General features: G+C 37.7%; 3 protein-coding genes across 5 annotated transcripts in view; 2 read left to right on the top strand and 1 right to left on the bottom strand.

Annotated features, from left to right (window-relative positions):
• Positions 1–1089: 1089 nt before the first annotated feature.
• Positions 1090–7041, top strand: LOC125279303 (serine/threonine-protein kinase pim-1-like). Its single transcript, XM_048208813.1, has 4 exons — positions 1090–1114; positions 1456–1550; positions 1659–1709; positions 1808–7041. The coding sequence occupies exons 1-4, from the start codon at positions 1090–1092 to the stop codon at positions 2195–2197; spliced, it is 561 nt and encodes a 186-aa protein (XP_048064770.1). The 3' UTR covers positions 2198–7041.
• Positions 7042–16151: 9110 nt separating this feature from the next.
• LOC125280669 (serine/threonine-protein kinase pim-1-like) lies at positions 16152–19282 on the bottom strand. 2 transcript variants are annotated; one of them, XM_048211376.1, is made up of 9 exons: positions 18589–19282; positions 18102–18305; positions 17914–18008; positions 17677–17727; positions 17213–17588; positions 16956–17132; positions 16682–16770; positions 16431–16574; positions 16152–16297 (listed from the first exon to the last, which is right to left on the bottom strand). In XM_048211376.1, exons 1-8 carry the CDS (start codon positions 18893–18895, stop codon positions 16569–16571), a joined length of 1305 nt encoding a protein of 434 aa, XP_048067333.1. In that variant the 5' UTR covers positions 18896–19282; the 3' UTR covers positions 16152–16297; positions 16431–16568. The 2 variants fall into 2 exon arrangements, with proteins under 2 accessions (XP_048067333.1, XP_048067334.1); XM_048211377.1 differs by having other exon boundaries at positions 16393–16574.
• Positions 19283–20886: 1604 nt separating this feature from the next.
• kansl3 (KAT8 regulatory NSL complex subunit 3) overlaps positions 20887–24504 on the top strand; it is a 36600-nt gene continuing 32982 nt past the window's right edge. For both annotated transcript variants that reach the window (XM_048210855.1, XM_048210857.1), the window contains exons 1-2: positions 20887–21077; positions 21679–21964. In XM_048210855.1, the coding sequence (XP_048066812.1) occupies positions 21750–21964 (215 nt within the window). In that variant the 5' untranslated portion in view covers positions 20887–21077; positions 21679–21749. The remainder of the gene's footprint in view (positions 21078–21678; positions 21965–24504) is intronic.

Below are 24504 nucleotides of genomic sequence, written 5' to 3' on the forward strand. Positions count from 1 at the left end.
AAAAAGGTTCTATCAGGCGCTTCATGGAACCCCTAAAAGGTTCTCTATAGAACCCTTTTTAAGGGTTCAATTCTTTATTGCCAGGAAAAAGGTTCTATAGTTTTTCATTTATTTTAATTAAATTGTATGAATTAACCTGCTTATATAGTTACTTTATCACTAGAAAAACTTAAATACCCATAGGCATAACACATCAAAATAATATGTAATCGTTTAAGACATTTTTGTTAGCATTTACAATGACACAAGCAATATAAAACACACTGCAATTCATAGAGCAATAGTTAGAAGAGTTAACATAAATAAACGTTTCTAAAAAAATGAACTAAAAGACTAGCTAGTAGAATTGTTTTTAAATTCATAAGCGTTAAATGATAATTTAACATTCAGATAAGCATTTAAACAATAAAAACAAATGACCCATGACAAAAGTGAGAAAATTAATATCTCTTACGTTATTTTAATTACATTTGCCTAAATCCTTGATATTTGTACACACCTTACATGTTTTTTTCAAGAATCAAAAAGAAGAAATGTGGTTTACGGTGCTGTCCGGGCCTGCGCTATTCTCTGCCAGGAGGTTTGTCATTTCTTACATGAATTCCTGAAAACTTAAAAAACGGTTGTGGACTGATCAATAATGGTGGCGACAGTTCATGTTATATCCTAATACACTTTTCTTTGTACTGTAGATTGTATTGGACCAAGAAAACGCATAAGAAAACAATGTTTCAGGAGCAGTCAAATCATGTGATCACTTTACAGCCAGACTGCACTGTTATAAACATGAATTCAAGAGAAACCCCGAAGAACAAGAGAGGAGCTGATGAAGATGTTTCTTCTGTGGATATAGCTGTGAGTATTTGGTGTTTGCAGTTATAGCACACTTTTTTTTTCTGAATTAACTGAAGGCCTAATTTATGCTAAACACTGTATTTGGTTCTTGAAGATGCATTATGAAATGAAGAGTGCAGGAGAAAAAAAAGAGGAAGAAGAAGTGGTGGAGGAGGCTGACCTCTTTCTTCAGAGCTGCCAAAAAACATCCTCCATAGAGCAGCTCAGGTCAGGGAGAGGTGAAGCTGCAGCAGGATGAGGGAGAGAAGAAGTAGTGATGGTAAATGACATGACTTAGGAGAATATAAAATACTACATCTCTACTTTGACCGTGTAATAATGTATACTATCAATACAATCACACACAATATCAAATACACATCAGTAAATATTATACCAAAATCCACATCCATGCCATGATGAGATCTTTACTCCATGACATTAAAAACATGATTACATGTCTATATGTACAAATGTTAAAACTCTAAATATTCAATATATTCTCTATTAAATTTTACAGGAAATTTAGACTAGTTTTAGATCAAATTTAGCATTTAGCATTTAGTCACAAAACCCTTCTCTCATGTCAGTGAAGTGTCATGTTATTTTAATTTTTAATAGACTACATCTTCAGTCGCTACAGTGTTGGCGATCAGCTTGGGAAAGGTGGTTTTGGTGTGGTGTATGAAGGGAGACGTTTGTATGATGATCTTAAAGTAAGTAAAAATAAATAACACATCATCAAGCCATCATATGTTTGCTCTGTCTCATCGTCCTCTTTTACTCTACGTCCTCTTAGTGTATCTTTTAATTTTTTTCATTAGGTGGCTTTGAAATATGTCACGAAGACCAGGGACACGAAATGTTTATTAATTGTAAGTACATTACACTACTAAACATCTCATTTTAATAACAAATCACTGTTTGGAAAACCACCTCCATCTACTGATGATGAAAACTGTTTGTCTTCTAGCCTGATCATCCAAACCACCTTCCAATAGAGATCGGCCTCACCATCCGGGCGAATAAAGGTCCCAGCGTGCCAGAGATCATCAGGCTGCTGGACTGGCAGGACCACCATGACCACTTCGTAATGGTCCTCGAATGTCCCTCTCCCTGTGAGGATCTCGTTCAGTTCATGAAGCGTCACGGTGGGAGACTCAATGAAGAGAAAACCAGGCAAATCATGCGGCAGGCGACTCAAGGTGCAAACATGTGCTGCCTTCCTGGAGTCCTCCACCGAGACATAAAACTGAACAACCTCCTGATTAACAGAGAGACATCCGAAGTCAAGCTGACTTCGCCATACAGGTCATACTCTTGTATGTGTTGTCACTCAAAGCTGCAGTTTGGCACTTGCTGAGTAACAAGGTAAATCAAACTTACACATCAGACAAAATCTCTTTCCTCCAGGCACAGCAGTGTACTCCACTCCTGAGTACCATGAGAGGGGGATGTATTATGGCAGGCAGGCGACGGCATGGTCACCTGGAGTTTTGATGTTCGTAATGTTATGCAGACATTACCCAAGTGGCTATGACCTGCTGCTCCTTAAACGGAAGCTCTGGTCCAAACCTGGCCTGTCAACAGGTGAGATCTAGAAATAATCATTCAGAATCAAAAGGTTTAAAAGTTTAAGGTAATCAAAGTTTAAGGTAATAATCAGACGTCCCTCCCGTCTTCTTGCACAGAGTGCTGTCATTTACTCAGGGCTCTCCTGCAGGACAAGCCAAGTCGACGACTTGGACTGGGTCTAATCCTGTCTCACAACTGGTTTAAGGTAGTGAACCTTAGATCAGCTAAGAAACTATTTATTTTCTCATGGGAAGACATTGCCAAGTCTTATTTCTGTTTTGTTCCAGTTGGCGTCTCTCATGGCAGCTTGGCGTCTTGCGGGCTGCAATGGGAGACGCTTCCATCCCTCCTCTCGCCTTTGCGTCTTGCGGGGCGAGCAAGCCTTGCATTGCGTCTTGCGCCTTGGCTTGAGGAAGCAGTATTTGCGTCTGGCGGTACTGCTCCCGGAGGGATGTGTAGCTCCTTCCGACCACCTTGATGCCAGCCACAGGTACTAAAGAGATTTCCAGACCAGTCTGTCAATGCCTCCTCAATGCCAGTGCTCAAGATCGTCTCAGTCACCTTGGTCTCTAAGCTTCCTGTCATGACTGCCCGGTCCTAGACGTTCTTGTCACGGCTGCCTCAGATGTCCGGGTATCAGAGCTCCCAATTTCATCCACACTGGTGTCAGAGCTCTTGGTGTCCAACCAGCCAGTAAAAGCAAATCTGAAATAAAAAAATTAGAAATTAATGTTTACATTTAATCATTTTGGGAAATAATTTTGTACTTACTAATGCAGGTAAGTAAAAGTGAAAGACAATAAAAGTGTTTAAACAGAATTGATTTAAATCTTTAAATCTATTTATACTGTAAAATCTTTAAGACAAAGATGTAAAATATCCCACAACTTTATTGATTTGGCTTGATTATATGTCAACAAGTTTTAAACAAATAAAAATGCAGCAGAATTTCTTTAAATAATGTGAAATGTAGTGACATTTTAACAAAACATGAGGTTATTTATAAAATAGTTTTTCTCAGTAATCTGTACTATAATAACAAATTTCCATTCTGTTTGTCACACCAAAGGAAACAATGCATACACCAAAAACAAAGCTGTTTGGATAAGGTCTTTATTTTCTTTTGTCTTTGAAACAAACAAAAAAGTGCAAAAGACAAAAGTAATTATTCGTAATAATAAACGGATGATTAAAAATTAGTTTATAAAATGTACATTTTAATAAAAAAGAAACAGGGATCTTACACATTAAAAGTGCACTTGCTAAAGTTGTCTCCTTCAAAAAGAAAATACATTTTAAAAAAATCAATTTTTAAATGACGTACACATGGCATGCAAGCTCCAGACGTATACAGGTAAACAGGGCCTAAAATTAACAATTTTAAAATTAACCAACCACCAAATGAGAGTAAAAATCGGTGTTGATGAGTATGTGAAACGGTGTCAATCGTCAGTTGGCCGGTAACGTTTTCTACATTTTCATTTCTAACAATACATTGTTGTGGGAACATGAACGTGAACAAACATGAATGACGCTCGGGACAGTGCTTCATCATCACAAAAGTTCAAGCTTTGCCAATTTAAATATCCAAGTGCAACAAGATGCAAAAGGGAACTCAATTTGTTACTCGTGCGCTGTGTGGGAAGCTTAGTGGGCGCATTTTGTGCAAACATCTTAAGTAAACATATGGCTTGAGTGAATGTAAACACTGTGCAGTATCAGTATATTGGATCTGTGCATTCATTCTTAAAGTGACAGCAGCCTAATATTTCTGCTGCTGCCTGTGTTTTTAATGTTAATCAAACAAAAAAGGTAAAGGAAAAAAAAAAATCACTCTAAAAAAGCTAAAATGTTGGTGTTATAAATGGCTATTTTTGCAAAACCAGTTCAATGGCCAGTAAAAAATATGTCACCTGCCACTAACAGGTGTGGCAAAAACTTTTATGCCCTGCAGGTAAGTGTTCCAGAAAAAGCTGTTCAGTTCTACATCAGGTTATTGTTTAAAAGCAAACAGTTTTAATGAAAATACTATTATATATGACAGATTACAAATTGTAATCAAACTTGCATTTAAAGATATGGAAACTGTAGTCTGCTGAATAGCAATAAAAATCTCTGGCAGCCTTTCAGCTGTAGACACAGAGAGGTTGTGAGTCAGGAGTAAGCACTAGAAAAGAGAACAAGACACACATTCAACACCACAGACACTTACTCAACTGAAAAAAAAAAGGTCTACAAAGACATTCACAACAACTCAAAAATACGCAGTGCTCATTATATAACACACGTGAGACTTAAAGTCTTTTCTGTTGAGATGATCACATTATACTCTACAGTGAGGTAAAAATAATTTATTGTGTAAAACAGTGTAATATAATTTATATACCAAAAAGTGTTGGAATGGAAATCATTTAGCATAATTAGAATTAATTATCCATGGGTGTTATATATTTTTATGTTTATTATGTGTCATTTAGTTTACCAACATGTTAACAGACAAACTCAACTGAAATCAACTGCGAGTTGAGTGTCCCGTGTTTGGATGACAGACATTTCAAATCCATCTTCCAGTTATCCAAATCCAGTTGTGATGTAGCTTTACTAAGCAAGGGAACTTACTAGATTTTAAAACAGAACCCAAGTGTCTAAAATTACAAGTATGTGAACTCTGATCTGGTGAAGCGTGCCAGCGTCCCGAGCCCTACAATTCCTGTTAGGCCGTTCAAGGCAAGCAGAGCAAGATGGCGCCAATGATGACATCAGCTCACAGGACGTACGACTGCCAAATGACAAAATAGAGCGCCAGCAGCACTGTGGCCCCTGTGGTGATCAGATTCGAACCCTGTGTAGCCCTCACTCTCCTGTAGCTTACCCCTGACCCCAGAGGAACAATTAAAATGTTTTTACAAAACAATGAAAGGATCTCGCCAGACTCACCCCAGTACACCCTCAGGACCTCAAGACCACCATAAGAAACAGCAGACACACATCTAGAGCAAGTCGCCCACCAGGGTAACTCAACACATGAGCTGTTAAACAGCATAAAAACCACAAGATATGCATGCGTTTTAATCTCTGAAAACCTCTTCTTAACAAGACAAAAAGGTATGGAGTGTTGTTCACTTGCCTAACAATCAGAGCAGTACACATTGAGATAGCTAGCTGATAGTTTGAACACGGATTCATGCATAAATGCTCAAATCGATACTCGGTGCTATCTTAAAAGAACAGACTATGACTGATGACAGTCTTCATTCCATCATGTGTGAGGTGGAAAGCATCATCAACAACAGACCAATAACTAGTACCTCAGAAGATCCAAATGACCTTGAGACACTTTTTTTCTCCACAAAACCTTTGCTCTCTAGAAACCATGTCAGTTTGGGTTGAAATTATTTTAATTAAAATAAGGACATGCATCAGAAAAATAGACATTTAATATATAATAGGGCATCTGTTTTGGTTAAACATGTTAAGTAAGTTATCTGCAGCATTCCATTCAGTTATCATGGCTCTATGTGCAAGCCAGAGAAAGTTTGAGTTTAAAGTTCAAAGTAAAGTGGTCTTGCCACTTAATGTGTTTTGATTGAAATGTGTATTGTTTGGATTGAAATAATTGTTTTTCCAAATTCTCTAGGCATGATTGTTTATATTTACAGTTCTGGTTTGAATTTAAAAATTAAAATCAATAATCACAATTAAGTAGTTCTGTTTTTATGTTTAGATAATCAAGTGTGACAACTTACTCGACGATGGGGCAAATTGTCACAAGTGCACATTCTCTATTCAATAGTCTACAACTTCGTAATGAGATAAGATATGAAAATTTAATAAATACAACATATGTGCCCAAGACTTCCTTCTTTCATTTGGTATGACATTTATACCATTGTAATGTATGGTGCTCAGACAGACATTGTGAAAAGTGTGACAACTTACCCCGCTCTCCCCTACTGTTTGACCTTGAGGAATGCATACCGTGAATCTGCAGGGATTTCTGTGGCCAAGATTTTACACTGCTTACAGGGACCATCTTCACTGTCTGCGAAATTTCCCACAACCTTACTGGCCATATATCCAGCTATGAAAACCAGCACACTTCCATCATGGTCAAAGGCAGATGCTGGTGGTGAAACTAGTGGCCTCATCTCACTCAGCAGGTCCAGGACACGTTTGGTGGGACACCCTCAGGGATGTTGACATCAGACCCCAGCACAGCATCACTGTTCTGGAAAAACAAAATACATACAAATATTAATCATTAGGTTTACCTGATGATATTTCACAAATAAAATTAAATGTATTATGAGAATTTCCATTAAGATTAAGTGCAGGCTTATTTACAGAGGGTTGCATTTGATATATTTCTCCACTCTTTTAATCAGGTTTTCTCTTTAATTTTACCCCTCTCTGTATATTTTAGTTATCACTGACTTCTTATTAACACCGGCCTTCCTAGTCATCTTTGGCCGGTTTACTTTCCTCATTTTACAGTTTGTTTTTGCTTTTTGGCATGTCTGTATATATTTTATAGTCTGTTAAACCCCTTGTGTTAATGCATAATTAGTGACAATAAACCAATGCTGATTCTGAGTTGCCTAGACCTCATGTTCTTGTAGATAGCTGGTCCTGTCTGAGTACTCTCTCTGACCTGACTCACAAGTCGAGTGGATGACCACAGAGCAGTCCATCGGTTCTCCTTGATGGATAAAGATAAAGCTGAGAGCTTATCCCCATCAAAGATGCATTCCTGAGATGCAGCACCCACCTGGCACACCTGTAAAAGACAGCACTGTAGGGTACATGACAATTCAATACTAAATGAACAAGAACTGCTGAGGAAGTAGAAAAACAGGATAGGCCTACATTCATTCTAAAACAAGAAGGGAGTAAGCCTAAAGCCAGTCTGTTTAGTCTTTTATCATTCAAATAGGCATTGCAGGTAAGTATAAATATGACTACTACATATATTTTGTCCAGTGCAGAGGTCATTTTTAGGTTGAAATAATTAGGTGATTATTTTAACACTCAAGGGTTTTTTTTAAATAAGAGTGAAGTGATATTAATTTCATCTGACGTTATAATAACGTTAGACCGTTTCCGGGAGGTAAGTTACACTTAACGTTACATACAAAATAAGCGATCATGAAATGCATGAATTCAGCAAACTAATCTTATAAGCTAACTCAGAGGCATATCTGTATGTATCTATGGCTAGGACATGCAGCTCTTAAAAGGAATTACGTTTACTACTAGACAAAAAAAAAAAAAAAAAAAAACAGTTAAAGTTAGCAGCTAAGATAACGCTAGCATGTCCCACTTCAAAACACACACTATTTCTACACTTTTTTTTTAATAATTACCTGTAGGGGTCTTTGGGGAAATGATGAAAGGCAACATTTGTACTATCACACTGATAGTTGCAGTGGATTGCCGAACATTGTGTTCTTTTATTCCACTTTGACTTTAACTTCTCTTTCGTTGTCATTGTTTCTGTATGTCTGTGCTGTTATCCTGTTAGAATATTCACCCCAAAATGGCGGCCGCGCTACAAATGCGCCACCTCGTGTCTGTTAACCAAAAAGTATCGAAGTGTCGCCTCCTGGTCGCCTCTTGGGTTCTGCGCTCTTTGCTCTCATTCAAGTAGAGCACCACTTGCGTATTTTTTGTCTAATTTATTATGACAAACTCATATTTGATTAGAAACAAAATGATTTGTTACAAAGTAAATGATAAATTTGGGGGTAACCCAAATGAATAATTTTTGGTTCCAAAATTGTATCAGTTTTACTGGTAGTCCACTGTATGAAGAACTTTTGGGTATAATATGTCACAGTTTACTTTATTTTGCTATCCTCACTTACATAAATGAACTATAGTGTCCTGCACTCACTAGTAAAAATATATCAAAAATATAAAAAATGTCTGAATAATTTTTGGTTTGACTGTATTTTGTTGACTTGTGTACTTACATTATCCATTAACCATAGAAACACCAAAGACGCTTTATATTCCTCACCTGCCTAATAAAACACATTATATGTTTTATTAGACAGATGAGATACTGTTTGGATCCATTCATCCACAAAAAAACTAATCATGTTATATATAGCTTCTTGTTTAAATCTCGTTTTCTTGATTTACCATGAGTACCATGTTTTACCATGACTAACATCGATCTAGCTTACTGCAGTGTGCAACAAGTGTCTCATAGCAGCTGCCAAGCAAATGCAGAGTAGCATTATAACAACTTTCAGCACAAATGTATCTAATATGATAAACAGTGCTGCTTTACACATACGCTAAACCGAAAAAAGAGGAAGCATCGACTGTGGCATAATAAAAGTTCCACTGTTCTCGAGGCGTGTGTCACGTTCGTCTCTCATTATCAATCTCTCCAGCTGTCTCATTCAGCTCCAACATCACTCGCCCCGCTCTGCTTCATACTACAGTAACGTTAATAATCTCATCCATGAACATAATTTCTGCCCGAGTCATATCCTGATTCTTTTCCACTGGCTGTAGACATGAAGACAACACATCTCATGATTCCACAAAATCAAGGATACGCAACTGAATAAAAGACCTCTAGCGGCGAAAATGTACATAATGTGGCTTTAACATATCAAATATTCACATATCCCTGTGATATCCCAGATGAACGTTAGTTTTAAAGTAACCCACAGTTTAATGTTTGTAAATGACTCATAATTGTATCCTAATTTAGTTATTTGGTGTTTGGTAACAAAGGGCCTACTTTGCATCAGCAACACTGACTCAATGACAAACAATTCATTCATAAGAAGACAACTGATGGCACCTGTATTCATAGCAACTAGTTTCTAACTAAATAATCAATTGATTGTTAATCATAAATATAGGGGGGGGGGGGGGCTGCTGCTTGGTATAATAGTTTTCAAGAAAATTATGTAAATTTGTAAACTATTTAGCCTAAGCTACTAAAACGAACACCAAAACTTAACATCTGTTCTGAACAAGTCTGTGCAAACCACTAAGTAGGCACCAATCAGAGGCCACATTTTTATGATGTCATCATGTAGACTTCTTACAAAGTATTTTACAGTATTTTAAAACTACAAAAATACAAAACATACAAAAAGTATTTTGATACAAAATACAAACCAACTTTCATCAACCCTATCAAATACAAATTACAAAATACTATTTTGTATTTGAAATACATGTAGCCTATCATAAATACTGCCCATCCCTGTATACATTTAAGTGTAGCAGTATAAACTTTAAGTACACAACTAGTTCACACATTTCTCATTTGTACTGCATCGGTCTTACAAGTAAACTTATAAGTATACTCGTAGTTTACTATTTTAATACTAGTAAATTTAGCTATATGAAAGTACACTTTGAAATATACTCTCAGTAAACTACTAGTTTAGTGCAAGTATACTTGTTTTCTTTAAGTGAACATAACATCACACTTATCATTTACTTTATATAAGTTATTTTTGCACTTTAAGTATACTACTGTGTTCCTATTTAGGCATTATTTTTTATACTTGAAATACCTTTAACTCATATTTTTTAAAACATTTTATTCTAGCTTCATGAATCCTTTTTTATCAACACTTAAATATGGGTAAGTTTCATTAAAAAAAGGAAACATTTTAAACAAAAAGCTTTTTTGTCAAAGACTATGTCTGGATGGGATTCAGAAACATGATCAAACACAGATGGAGTAGATCGAGTCCATCAACACCCCAAAGCTTCATAGTCCTCATTCAGTAACGTTAAGCAGTTCTGATTTATATGCTGTTAAATATTTGATGATCGCTTTATTTTACATTTGCGCAGAGATGTATAAAGTACTAGAGACCAAGACTTGAGTAAAAGTACAAGTGCTCTATCAAAAAAGTGACTTGAGTAGAAGTTGAAGTGCTCTTTAAGCACCACACTTAAGTAGAAGTACTAAAGTATTCAACATTTTTTGTACTTAAGTATTGCAAGTAGTTTATTTTAAAATTTACTACTCAAGTACTGAAAGTAAAAGTACAAGTATTGTGTTATGTAGTTATTAAAGAAAGTAGTCAAAAGTTTGAACATCATATTGTTTTTTATTATTTCAAATGATAAACCTAAAGGACAATCACAATTCCTTTGGCTGTAACTTTTTGTAAACAAAAACAGATTAAGTGTGATTAAGTACCACTTGAGATGCAGACAAGTTGAGATGCTTTGTTTGTTGTCAGCACTTTGATTTCGTTACCAAAAAGTTTATTTTCACTAATAGTCTAATTTTCTACCATATACAATTGAATAAAATTAACAGCTAGCTAACAACAACTTGCTTTGCACTTTTTTTCTGTTTTCACCTCACTCCAGTCTAAACTAGGCTAAATTATTTTTTTTAGGTAATTTTTCTACACATTGTCATATAAATAACCTAAAAATACTGTAGTTCATTAAGATTAAATCTTACTAACCACTCTTACTAAAAAAATGGGTTAAGCACACTTATATTCTCATTTCAAGTGGTGTTCTGAGTAAATTATTTGTTTGTAACACTTTATAATATGGTTTGATTTGTTAACACTACATTAGTTAATGTATTAGACTAATAACCAACATGAACTAACCATGGTCAATACATTTGTTACTGTATTTATTAATCTTTGTTAATCTTAGTTAATAAAAATACAGCTGTTCATTGTTTGTATATGTTACTTCACAGTGCACATTAACTATGTAAACAAATAGAGAGCAATTTGAGAGACGGTGAATGCGCGCGCGCGGCCGGGGCTCGCGCTCTCTCTCTCTCTCTCTCTCTCGTTCAGTGCAGGAAAACTCCTGCATTAGTTATGTCAGTGTAAATCTATACTACCATTAACCTATAAAACACTACTACACTATAAAAACGGGCGTGTGATTAAGCAGCACCAAAGGAGACATGCTCTACGATTTATTTTTGGCAACAGTTAGGCTGTCATAAAATAAGAGAAAGTTGATATTAGTGATGGGTCAAAAATACCATTCAACGCGCTGCGTGACAGCCTTTATGATAGCCAGCTAGTAAACGTTAAGTGAACACCGCAGCATGTCGCTAGTTAGCAAAAGGGCTTAACTTACTGATGGGATGGAAGGTGGTGTTTTTGGTTCGTCCATCTTTTTCGCTGATCAAAAGGCAGAACGGGAGCACGCGCAGTCTTCTTAATCGCTTGATTCGCTCAATGATGTGCCAGCTTCATCAAACCTGCCATCCACCGTTCTTGGCAGTGGTAATGTGGGTTTGGAATGGAATGATGGTCCGTGTACGTTTTGATAGTTTGTTTTCCAATCTGAAATGAAATACGCAGAAACGAGAAAACGGTCGTTTCCCGTTTTTTCGTTTGTTAAAAAAACGGAAAAAACGAGATTTTGACTGGATTTTCGTTTTTTCGGGTCACGGATAGAAAACGGAAACACGACTTCAAAACTCGTTTTCCACATGTGGGCGGTCATTACACGCCCCTTTCAGCCGATTGGTCAATCAAATCTGAGCCAGTGACGTCATCTTCAGTTCGTTCAACAAAATAACAGTCCTCTGCCGCTATATCAGTAGATGTCATAAATCGGCTTTCTTCTGTGCAAACTAACGCGTATTTCACAGAAATATGTTTTTATTACACAGATATACACAGATAAAAAAAGTTTTAAAAAAAAACAACAGTAAATTTAATTAAGTCTGTTTTTAAGCTGTCATTGTGTTTTTAAAATGTAAAATGTAAATGCCTCTATCTGTTACCAAGCGCATGACATCCTTTGGGCTACTACCACCGATCAATAGGCTATGAAAGACTATTCTCTATTATAGATCAGTGGCTTCTGCACTCTTTTTTTTTTTTTTCTTCTTATTTTAATGTTTTGTTTACATTTTATACATTTAAATTCAACCATTTAGCAGACGCATTCCTTGCAGTAGACTATGCAGTCATATTAAAAAAATAGGCTATCCACTAGGTGGCAACACCTAATAACGGTATCACCATCGGGGGGCTTTTTAGTTTTCCTTACTTATAAATGGATATACAGATTTTATCTCTTAAATTAAACACTTTTATGAACACAGTGAACATTATTATATGTCACAGTTTACTTGCTATCCTCACTTTTTCTGTCGTTCCATCGCTTTTGAATGAATTAGATATAAATGGCCCTGAACATTTTACTTTCAATTTCGATTTAACGGCAATTGGCGATTCTGCGTCAATTGCTTTAGTGGACAACAGCAAAACAAAAACTCTCGTATATTAAACATAGAACTTTAATTATCTTTGTAATTATTTTATTATATTTTATTATCTTTGTAATTATTTTATTTAGTAAATATTCGTGGCTTAAACAGCGGGAAAATTTACTGTATGCAGTTCTGTGGATGTTTTGAAAAACTTAAACTAAACGAAAATTATTGTTGCCTTGTCAGTATCATTTCTGTTTTTTTTCCCCCTGACTTTCAACTGACGCGATCAACGTTTCATTATCCGACAAGATTATATTAAATTAGAATTAAACGAAATTTGATAAATGTCTGTGAATCATTAAAAAATATCACAGGGGTTTAGTTTTAGCCTACATGTACAAATAGCAGAATAAACAACAGAACATGAGGGTTCATCATCACCCACCTGCCGCGCTTCTATGAACGGAGAAAAAAGGATTCAATTATATAAAAGGAATAAATAGCCTATGTCTATGCGCGAAATTTATTTCACTTAGGCTAAGTAATTAACATATTACCAAAATGAAAGGGGAAAAATGCGACAATATGTCGGTTCATTTTTGAGAAGTTCACAGAAAGGAAACCGAGACAGCAGAAAATTTCTTTGTTTATTTTACGAGCAATGTTTTGTTTTTATTGTGAGTGTACAAAAATAATAGGCCTATTTAACCCTTCACAGATTCGAATGGTGTTACATATATTTGACCATAAATGTCTGAGTATTTTAAGTTGTTTCCGCTTTTATAAGAAAATTCAAGTGAACGCGCCGGCGCCTCACGCGCTCACACAACATCAGTTTTAGTAACTTGACATCACAGCCTGTTAACTGTCAAAACATAGCCTACATTCAGCCAAATAGGCTATATAAAAAGTTATACTGCTCATTTTAAGTAGTCTGTGTAGGCTACAATAAAAGCGTTCAAATAATAAATATAGTTTAGCCTCCAAATCGTGAATATTGAAACATTTGGATTTGTGTCAAATTAGAGAGGTAGCCTAGGTTATAACGCCGGTTTCTGTTTCAGTTCAGCTTTAAATTAATTCGTTTTGGCTTAACATTTATATATTATTTTTGTCATAACTAAAATAGCTATGTAGCTGTAATTTTGATCTTTAATGTTTGATCTTTACATATTCTCTCAATCTTTTAACCAAGGGGTTATTAACATTAGCCTATATTCAGCAGGCAATGTTAGGCTATATAAAATAAATAGAGAGATGAGCTATTGTTCGTTTTTCAAAATTGCTTACACTACTTATTTATTGTGATTTATTCTATTTATTCAAAATAGAATAAAATAAAAACTTTTTTTATAAATCTGTGCTTTTCATCCGCTCCTCTGTGTGGGTAGCGCAGTTTCACCATGCATATTAAACTACAAACAGCATTACAACAGTCTGTGTGCTGATTAACATTTCTGAAATAAATATTTCTGTGAAATACGTTTTAGGTTGCACAGAAGAAAGCCGATTTATGACATCTACTGATATAGCGGCAGAGGACTGTTATTTTGTTGAACGAACTGAAGATGACGTCACTGGCTCAGATTTGATTGACCAATCGGCTGAAAGGGGCGTGTAATGACCGCCCACATGTGGAAAACGAGTTTTGAAGTCGTGTTTCCGTTTATTATCCGTGACCCGAAAAAACGAAAATCGAGTCAAAATCTCGTTTTTCCGTTTTTTTTAACAAACGAAAAAACGGGAAACGACCGTTTTCTCGTTTCTGCGTATTTCATTTCAGATTGGAAAACAAACTATCAAAACGTACACGGACCAAAACTATCGGAGTAAAAGTATTAAACTCATCGAAAATATGTACTGAAGTAAAAGTGGAAGTAGGAGAAAAAAATAATACTCTAGTAAAGTACAGATACCGCATTTTAGTACTTAAGTACAGCAGTGAAGTAGTTCTACTTCGTTACTATACATCTCTGCATTTGCGTGAGTTATCTTCTATCGCTTGTTTCAGCTTCTTCTTTTCCTGCGTTTTGATCCGGAGATTCTATACCAATGGTCGGCAACCCAAAATGTTCAAAGAGCCATATTGGACCAAAAAAACAAAAAACAAATCTGTCTGGAGCCGCAAAAAATTAAAAGCCTTATATAAGCCTTATACCCTTTCAGAAGATGTGTAACAGCGCCCCCTACCGTATATAGCCTGAAAATTCAGTCAATGGCGAGGACAGAGTGAAGTAGATTTGATGTAAATTCATGCGTACACTACAAGAGGACGAGCCTACACAAACATTCAGATACTCAGAATTAGGAATATATCTGTTTTCTTTATAAATCAATATTTTCAATCAGTGTACTTTTATACTATTCTTTTATAAATTTTCTTTTAAGTAGGCCTATATCTCGATCAAAAGAATGAGTCCAAGTATAGGCCAAATATACTTAGACTTTTCTGTCAGTAAGTATACTTAAGTGCACTTTTAAGTATATTTCTCAGAATTACATAAAGTATATTTCTGAGAAGTATATAAAAAGTAGACTGAAAATATACTTTCTTATTTTTAGTTTAAAAAGAAGTATACTAATAGCACACTTGAATAAACTTCTTTTTCTTAAGTGTGTGTATTAAATATGATTTTTATTTATTTATTTAGCCTATTTATTGCATTCCTCAAATGTTGACTGCAAGCATTTCTACTCATCTGAGGCTGTCACATTTTTTTCTGCTATGAATATTTCTCATGAATCAATTTATGAATGTAAAGTTAATTTTTGCATAATTAGTACAATAACATATAGGCCTATCATAAAACACTAAATCACGTGTAGGCTTCAGGTGAAGTAAAATCCTTCATTAGGTACATCTGTCCACTAGGTGGTGTGTTTCTCAAAACAAGTCATACCTGCATCCCACTGTACATACTATCCACCCTAATAGTACTGAATATTACTAATGTCACATACTATTCAGGATGGATAGTATGCGCATTGAGACGCAGATATACTCTTGGTAAAGTTAGTGACGGCTGGTTCTAATCCTGGTGAAACACTCTCTGCTGCAGTTCATTTAATAACATTGGGGCATTAGATTTTCTGAGAGATGCTTCCACCCTATCCACCCTATAGGGAAACATACTAAATGTGCAATGCTGGAGAAGCTTCCAAAACAAAACACTTTTATGAAACATATTCATCTTCTCTATTATGCATAGGAGCAGATATTAGTTAACAGCCTCCCTTAAGTTTGTAAAAAAAAAATTTTTTCTTATTATAACCAATATTGCAAAATCATCAGTCACATTTAATACCTGCAAAATAAAATCATTCTCTTTTATAAAAGTGTTTCTTTATGGAATTAAATAAATATTCAATGTTAAGATTTACATTTAGGCTCAAGTTTCATTTGAAGGAGTGCAATATGTCAATTTCCATTGATCAATTATGTACTGTATGTACAGTACCATGTACTGTAAAACCATGTATTTTATTGTTTTGAATATCAAGTATAAAATATACAATTTACAGAAGTTGAAGGCACTGTATGGTAACACACATCCTTCAGAAAGCAATATTGCCAGATGCTAATGTTGCTGCTTCAAGCCAAGATGCAAGAGGCTAAAGCGGATGGATGGAGACGCCACTGGATTCAGACACACAGATGAACAGATGACACTTCTGGAGTGACCGCTCTTACACCTGGAACAAATGAAACAAATGAGGTGAGAAAAGTTGCAGTTTCTCATTTTTAGGTGTAAATTATGAAGTGACTTTGAAGAGCTTCAGGAACCTACATAGAGTTCAATATTCTCATAAAATGTTTGTCATTTACTGTCGGTACTTCTGGATGTTTCCATCTCAGTACTTTGGTCCTTCATCTCATCCTGAGCTCTTGTTTTTGGTGGATTTTTCATCAAACAGAAAGAGATTTTCTGAACCGATGACACTTCTGGAGTGGCTGTGACCGGTCTTACACCTGGAACAAAAAACAGAAATGAGTTTTATTGCCTAAATTCATTACACTTTGAACAGGTGAGATGGTCAAAATACATCTTAAATAGTTTCTAGCTCATGGCTCAGTACCGAAAACCATTCGTGGTTAACAATCCTTTCCAGATCAGGCCGACGCTCAGGCTTCTGCTGCAGAAGAGAGCAGATCAAATGGCAGCAACCTGTGCAGAAAGATGGAGAGACGTCTGATTATTACCGTAAACTTTACATCCACTCTACTGAATCCTTATTCTAAGATCTTCAGGTCAGAAAGCAGACAAATTCCTGCATTATCAATACAGCCATCTCCTATAAAGCCTATGAAGTTTAGCATTAGAAAATGTACTTGAAGTAATTAACAAATCACCTTCTGTCAAGCCCGGTTTGTACCAGGTGTTCATATTGATCCTGTACAGGTCAAAAGTATCTGGAAAGTATCCGCACAGCATTCTGAACAAGAGGATCCCCAGAGTCCAGACCGTCGCCGGCTTTCCATGAAACTCGCCCTTCATCCTGTACTCGGGAGGGCAGTACATGATTGTGCCTGGAGGAAAAAGAGTTTGCCCCATGTGTGAGTCTCTACCCCAGCATGAGTTCACATGAGTTTGGAGAACTAATACACACCACAGAATCTCGTGTAGGCAGATTCTGTCAGGAGATCGCCGCATCCAAAGTCAATGAGTTTGACTTCGAGGTTCTTCAAGTCTATCAGGAGGTTCTCTAATTTGATGTCCCCATGGTAAACCCCGCGGCGACAGCACGCCTCAGCGGCTAGTGTTGCCCCCCACATGATGAGCCGAGCAAAGTTCTCGTCGATGCTGCCGCCGTTGCCTTGCACTAAGCGAGACACATCCATGCTGTGCGAGAGACGCTCGAGGACCATGACGTAGAAGTCCTGCTGGTCCTGCCAGTCCAGCAGCTCGATGATGTCCTTCACTGGACCTTTATTGGCCAGGATTGTCAGAGCGACTTCTTTGGGAAGGGGCTCGGGATGATCAGGCTGGAAGAAACAAACATTATATGATGTCAGATGGTTTTAAACAGGGATTTAACTTGAGTTTGTCTATTGAAAAATCTCTTATACTCACAATACTGATACATTCCGTGTGTTTTGTCTTTTTGACAAATTTCACTGCCACCTGATGGACAAAACAAAAAGCAATTAATGTGTGTAGAGGTCGTATCATAAATTTCAAGCGAGAGTTTAAGTTTTAACAGATCAAGAGCCCTAAAGAGTAAATATATGATACAGGTAGATGGCTTACATGGATAAAGTGAGATAATTCAGATCAAAAACCATTTGCTAAGTAAAAAAGATGTCAAACCTGATGGCCATCTGCCAAACGAGTGCCTTCATAGACAGCACCAAATCCACCTTGCCCCAGCTTACGGCCAATTGCATATCGGCAGCAGATGTTGTCTATTAAAAGATGAACAGAAGAAGACGATGTTTAGTGGTGCTGATCTGCAGATATTGTGAGATTATTGTTAGGGACTGTGTTAGGAAACTCACCCTCAGGTCTCATGTTCACTTCATTACTGTCCAGCGGTTTCGTCAGAGGAGACGTTTCACCTGCTGGAGCGTCGTGAACTTGAGTTTGGAGCTCTTGAAACTCCAGAGGCTCAGCAGCGGGAAGGACTCGGATAACACCGACAGGAGGTTCCTCGAGATCAGTGACCTCTACAGATCTGGAGATGGACTGTAGAGACTTTTGATCTGAAGAGGAGAATATCAGCACAAGAAGTTATGCTAGCAGTCAATTAACTGGTAAAATACTGATTTATTGGGAACAGCGACGCTTTGATATTAAAGTAAATTACTAATTGTTCACCTATTGATTTTTAAAGTGCAAAAATTAGAATTTTATTGATTTTTTACACTTAATAATTATAGAGGGTCTGTTTAAAATCATCCTATAGGGGGCAGAAACGTTCCTGTCACTCATTTAGGTGTAAATTATGAACTTGAAGTAATTTTATAAGATGGTTGTGTCATTTACCGTCGGTACTTCTCCTGGGTGTTTCCGTCTCAATATCTTGGTCCTTCGTTTCACCCTGATCTGAGCTCTTGTTTTCAGTGGATTTTTTCTTCCCACTGAAAGAGAGCCACTTAAAGAAGTTGCCCCCTTTCTTTTTCTTCTTTTTCGGACGCGAGTTGGGAATCACGGCTCCCTCTCCCTCAGCAACATCAACAGGCCGATGAGGATGTTGTTCCTCCGCCGTGCTGCTGCTGCTGCTGCTGGGGTTTGGGTCGTGAACCTGCTCGCTATCCAAAAAAGATCGTACTCGTGAACTTCTCTGTCCCATGATGAACCACTAATGGTACCAATCAATCAGACTAGAGCAGCTACAAACCGAGTGAGTGAGTAAAGTGTGAAGAGTGTCTGCTTTTACCCGCGCGACATTCTAAACTCACTGTGACGACATCGTGGATAATAGACACCGTCTAGCAGGAATTTAATTTGAAAAACAACATCAGAACAATGTGTAAGATAATAGAATTACATCTGAATCTAATGGCTGTGCAATAACTTAAAAAAGATGAACAACTGAACTGTGCACAGTTAAACATTAAATATTGTACAAGTATGTAGGAAATAAATTTATTAAATATATTATCTGTTAAATACATTTTGTTGAAACAACATTTGAAGTGAGCATTTTTAGAAAATTAGTCTACATGTGTTTTATTATCAGTTGTGGAATCCAACCATTACACATATTAACTTTCACTTCTTGTCAGTAGTGATGGGAGATCATATGGAGAGAGTATGGAGATCGTTCTTCAAGCTCCTAGGTGTGACCATAAGTCTCTCTTCTGGCTACCATCCCCAGACGAACGGGCAGATGGAGAGGAAGATTCAGGAGATCGGCCGTTTCCTACGTGCCTTCTGTCATGGTTTCTGGGTTGGGCCGAGTACGCCCAGAACTCTCTCCGTCAGTCCACCACTGGTCTTACTCCGTTTCAATGCGTACTCGGTTTCCAACCCCCACTGTTCCCCTGGGATGGGGAACCATTGGACGTCCCTGCAGTAGATTACTGGTTCCGGGAGAGCGAGAGGGTCTGGGACTCAGCTCATATCCAACTCCAGCGGGCCCTACGCAGGCGCAGGACGACAGCGGACCTTCGGCGTTCCCAAGCACCCGATTACCAGAAGGTCTGGTTGTCGACCCGGGACATCAGGATGCGCCTGCCCTGTAGGAAGCTGAGTCCTAGGTTCATTGGCCCCTTCACCATCACTCGGAGGATCAACCCTGTCACCTATCACCTGCAGCTCCCTCCTGAGTATAAAATCCACCCAGTTTTCCACGTCTCACTGTTGAAACCTCACCATCCCTCTGTTCTTCCCTCCACAGAGCCTGGCGAAGCCGAGGAACCCTGTCTCATTTGGACTCGGACTTGACTTGGACTCGAACCTCGAGCCTGTATATAGAGACGGACCGACACAAACAGAGCTGGAGAGCCAGAGAACAGACTCCGTTCACACTGCTCTGATGGAGTTGTAGAAGATGAACTGCATTTCCTCACACAGTGCAGCAAATATAATAACATTAGAGAAACTTATTTCACCCAAATTGATCAAATTCTACCTGAAGCGACTACTAGCTGGCCTCCATTACACGCACTTTTGGACTTAAAGTTTGTATGTGTATACACTGTCATCAAAATATAAATGGGACCAAACGCGATTGAATATAAAGGTTTGTATCTCGTTATTCTATTAATAACTACCGATTGATTTTGCATTTCTATCAAAAATTAAGAATTATTAGTGTCATTGTAGTGTTGCAAATATCTAAACTATCTAATACTTCAAATCTCAAGGTTAAATCAGAATTTTTTTTTCTTCCTTTTATTTATTTATTTATTTATCAATCTACCTATATAACCTGTTACATGTTTATTGCTTTGGCAACATTGTGCCATCCCACAGTCATGCCAATAAAGCTCAATTGAAATGAATTGAATGAAGTCAGTGTATTGTGTATGATTTACCTCTTATATTAAATAGGCTAATACAGACAGCATTTTAGCTAAACCAACAATGGATAGCTCATTATAGTTATTCAATTTTAGTGAAATCCAAATATACTAAAAGAAGCATATAGTCAACAATATGTACAATATGAAAAATATCACAACAAATCACCAGAATTCAACAAGGTCAACAACAACAACTTTAAAGGGGGTACTTTGTAGTGGTGTGTAACACTGTGACAGTGTGAATCCAGTCCGGGTTTTACGTAGCCCTCAACAGCAACACCCAGTCACCGACGCCGAATGTACTCCAGTCCGGGTTTTCCGTTGATCCGCTGTGGCGCGGTAGTATAACAAAAGACAGTCGTCCGTAGCTGATAGAGTGGATATTTTCAGTCGGAGTTTGTTGTTTTACTCGTCTCGTAAACCCGAGTTCTTCAGTATTATTTACATTATTCAGAAGATCGTTCTTTGGACCGACATGACATGAAAGGAGCGTGATAGCGGACAGTGAGTATTGTATAATGAGTTAGCCTCAAAGCTAAGTGCCAGACAGACCATATTATAACACCGTAATGACGACACGTAAACGTTTGAGTTTTCCTACGCATTGCTTCATAGGTCAAGTAACACAGGGGATATTTCAGGTAGATTATTGTGATATAAAAGCTCAACTGGAGCAAACTGGCATGAATGTGACGGATTGTGTGGCGCGGGCCCTTAAACACGCCCATGCGTGAAGCCTCGCGACTAGCGTCGCTCCCCGTGCACGCGCGCGTCAGCCACCAACTAAAACTGTTGTTAAATTACCATTTAACAAAGCTAAGCGCTGCTGCAATACCTACATCCTCCGTATGCTGTGATTTATAAACTATTTTTTCTTCATTTTTAGTGGTAGCAACCGCCTGTGAGGCTTTCTTAACGTTTAAGAGGCAGGGTCCCCTACAAATTTTAACCTACAATAATTTACCATAATAATAGTTTTCTCCATCGTTAATGCAATGTAATTTGGTAAAGTTTTGTAAAGTACATAATGATGACACTAACATCTTATGAGTGCAAATGTTCTGTTTATCAGGTTGCTTGATACTGATGGATTGTTTAATTCTAGGGTTCATGTTTACGGTGCAAGCGTCCCTTTTTTGCGGGAACCACAGAGCCTCCGCGTGGGGCTAGGGGACCATGTTCCGTCCTGGAGGAGAGAGAGACTTCCAGACGTCGGCTCGAAGGATGGGAACGTCCCTGCTCTTCCAGCTGTCGGTCCATGAGCGCGAGCTGGACCTCGTGTTCCTTGACCACAGCTATGCCAAACCCTGGAATGCCCACCCGGATGCCAGCAGCGCACGGCCCACCCGCATGCTGTTCGTCACCCCTCGACGGCAACCGGATCCTTCTGTGTGAGTATTTTATTTTAGATCATTGTCAGAAGCAGGGTATCTGGGTTAGTTCACCCAAAAATGAAATTTCATGTCATTCCAAACCCCTAAGACCTTCATTCATCTTCAAAACACAAAATTTTTGATGAAATTCGAGAGGTATATGGCTCATCCATAGACAGCAATATAATCACCATTTTTAAGGTCCAGAAAGGTACTAAAGACATCATTAAAACAGTCGATGTGACTACAGTGATTCAACCTCAATTTTATGAAGCGACGAGAATAATTTTTGTGCACAAAAAAACAAACAAAAATAACGACTTTATTCAACAATATCTTCTCTTCTGTGTCATTCTCATATGTTGTTTACGTTCAGCACTTCCAGGTTTTACGTCAGAACGTCGACTCATTATTGGCCGGCTCCTGTGTCAACATCACACGCTTGCGTCATGCTGTTCACGTGATCAGCTTTGGCCAATACTGAGCTGGCATTCGGATGTAAACACGGAAGCCTTCACTGCGCTTACTGCATCACCTGCGTAAGGATAATAATAGGGAAGAGAAGACATTGTTGAATAAAGTCATCAGTTCTCGTCGCTTCATAACATTAAAGGATTAGTTCACTTTCAAATAAAATTTTCCTGATAATTTACTCACCTCCATGTCATCCAAGATGTTCTTATCTTTCTTTCTTCAGTTGAAAAGAAATTAAGGTTTTTGATGAAAACATTCCAGGATTTTCTCCTTATAGTGGACTTCAGTGGACTCCAAACAGTTGAAGGTCAAAATTACAGTTTCAGTGCAGCTTCAAAGGGCTTTAAACGATATTAGACAAGGAATAAGAGTCTTATCTAGAGAAATGATTGGTCATTTTCGAAAAAAATACAACTGTATATGCTTTATAAACACAAATGATCGCCTTGCACATGCTTCCGCCTTATGTATTCTTCAAAAAGTTTACGCTGTATGTCCTACACCCCAGTTCAACTTATGAAACGAACACGGCGACAGTTTCTTTTTTTCCGTAAGTAGAATAGGGAAGGCTTTTTGAAGAATACGAAAGTGCGGTTTTGACAGAACCACTTGGAAAGGCGATCATTTGTTTTTATAAAGCATATACAGTTTTTTTTTTTTTTTTTTTTTGGAAAATGACCGATAGTTTCTCTAGATAAGACTCTTATTCCTCGTCTGGTATTGTTTAAAGCCCTTTGAAGCTGCACTGAAACTGTAATTTTGACCGTCAGCTGTCTGGTGTCCATTGAAGTCCACTATAAGGAGAATAATCCTGGACTGTTTTCATCAAAAACTTTAATTTCTTTTCGACTGAAGAAAGAAAGACATGAACATCTTGGATGACATGAGGGTGAGTAAATGATCAGGAAATTTTCATTTAGAAGTGAACTAATCCTTTAAAGGTCCCATGGCATGAAAATATCATTTGATGAGGTTTTTCAACATTAATATGAGTTCCCCTAGCCTGCATATGGTCCCCCAGTGGCTAGAAAAGGCGATTGGTGTAAACCAAGCCCTGGGTAAATTGAGAAAATGAAAGCTCAGACGGCCCAATCTGGAATCTTCCCCATATGTCATCATAAGGGGAAAGGTTACCTCCCCTTTCTCTGCTTTGCCCGCCCATGAGAAAATGAGCTACTACAGTGAGATTCGAGCACAATATTTTATTTTTTTTCCTCGAGACACATCATGACTTGTAAACGAGTGAATCATGGCAGTTGCTCAGTGTCTGGATGTACAAATGAACACCTTTAGTATTTTTTTAGTTCCTTCATCCGAGCCTATGAAGAAGCAGTGGGTTCATTTTATTTTCTCTGGTAATGCACTGATACAACTTCCCAAAGTTTTGTATGTCTGCGCCACACATTTTACCGACGACTGTTTCCTCAACGTGGGCCAATACAGCCCAGTTACTGTCGCTAATGTAAAGGTAGACAGCATCAAGTATGTGTGTGAATACACACACTGTAACGTGAGTGTTGTACATTTCTTTGTTGTTCGGATAACCGTTCTGCTGTTGGCGCACGCGATATCCACATTTCCAGATTGCAGAGCTTGATGTAATTGTAATAAGATTGTAAAAACTTTTAAGATTTATGAAATATAAAATATGTAAACAAATAAATGATGTTGGCATGGTAGCACATTTTCCACAATGGCACCTATCCAAAAAGGTATTTGTAATAATGGCAGAGGTCTGACTAATTTAGTTGCGCTGGTTAGTGTCTATAGCTGATAATTGACCCTTCGCTAAGCCACGCCCGAAAACCGCCGCAGGCCAATCGTGGTTTAGCAACCGTTACTAGGCGCGGGAGGTCTGTCAAGCTTTCGAGCGAGGGAACATGCCGAAGCGCTGTGCCTATGGATTGTGTTAATCTGATACCCGGTATCCTAACAGTTTAGACGGGGTGGTGGAATTTTTTTTCCTTCCCGAAACCTAAAACCCAAGGGGAGAAGTGCCGATGTTCTGGCAATTTGTGCTACCCTGTCAGATTTTACTACCTCCCATTGAAACAGTGGGTAACGTTAGCAAAATCTGAAAAATG

Source organism: Megalobrama amblycephala, linkage group LG12, assembly GCF_018812025.1.
Source record: "Megalobrama amblycephala isolate DHTTF-2021 linkage group LG12, ASM1881202v1, whole genome shotgun sequence".
In the NCBI taxonomy this organism is placed as follows: Eukaryota; Metazoa; Chordata; class Actinopteri; order Cypriniformes; family Xenocyprididae; genus Megalobrama; species Megalobrama amblycephala.

Bases quoted from the DNA above. Each gene is read 5' to 3' on its own strand.
- LOC125279303 (XM_048208813.1), top strand. From the start codon at position 1,090: ATGAGGGAGAGAAGAAGTAGTGATG. The intron at 1,551-1,658 runs GTAAGTAAAAAT...TTTTTTCATTAG, and splicing joins GTTTGTATGATGATCTTAAA to GTGGCTTTGAAATATGTCAC. The intron at 1,710-1,807 runs GTAAGTACATTA...TTTGTCTTCTAG, and splicing joins ACACGAAATGTTTATTAATT to CCTGATCATCCAAACCACCT.
- LOC125280669 (XM_048211376.1), bottom strand. From the start codon at position 18,895: ATGGGACAGAGAAGTTCACGAGTACGATCTTTTTTGGATAGCGAGCAG. The intron at 17,728-17,913 runs GTTTGACATCTT...TTTGTCCATCAG, and splicing joins GTTTGGCAGATGGCCATCAG to GTGGCAGTGAAATTTGTCAA. The intron at 16,771-16,955 runs GTGATTTGTTAA...CTTTCTGCACAG, and splicing joins CAAACCGGGCTTGACAGAAG to GTTGCTGCCATTTGATCTGC.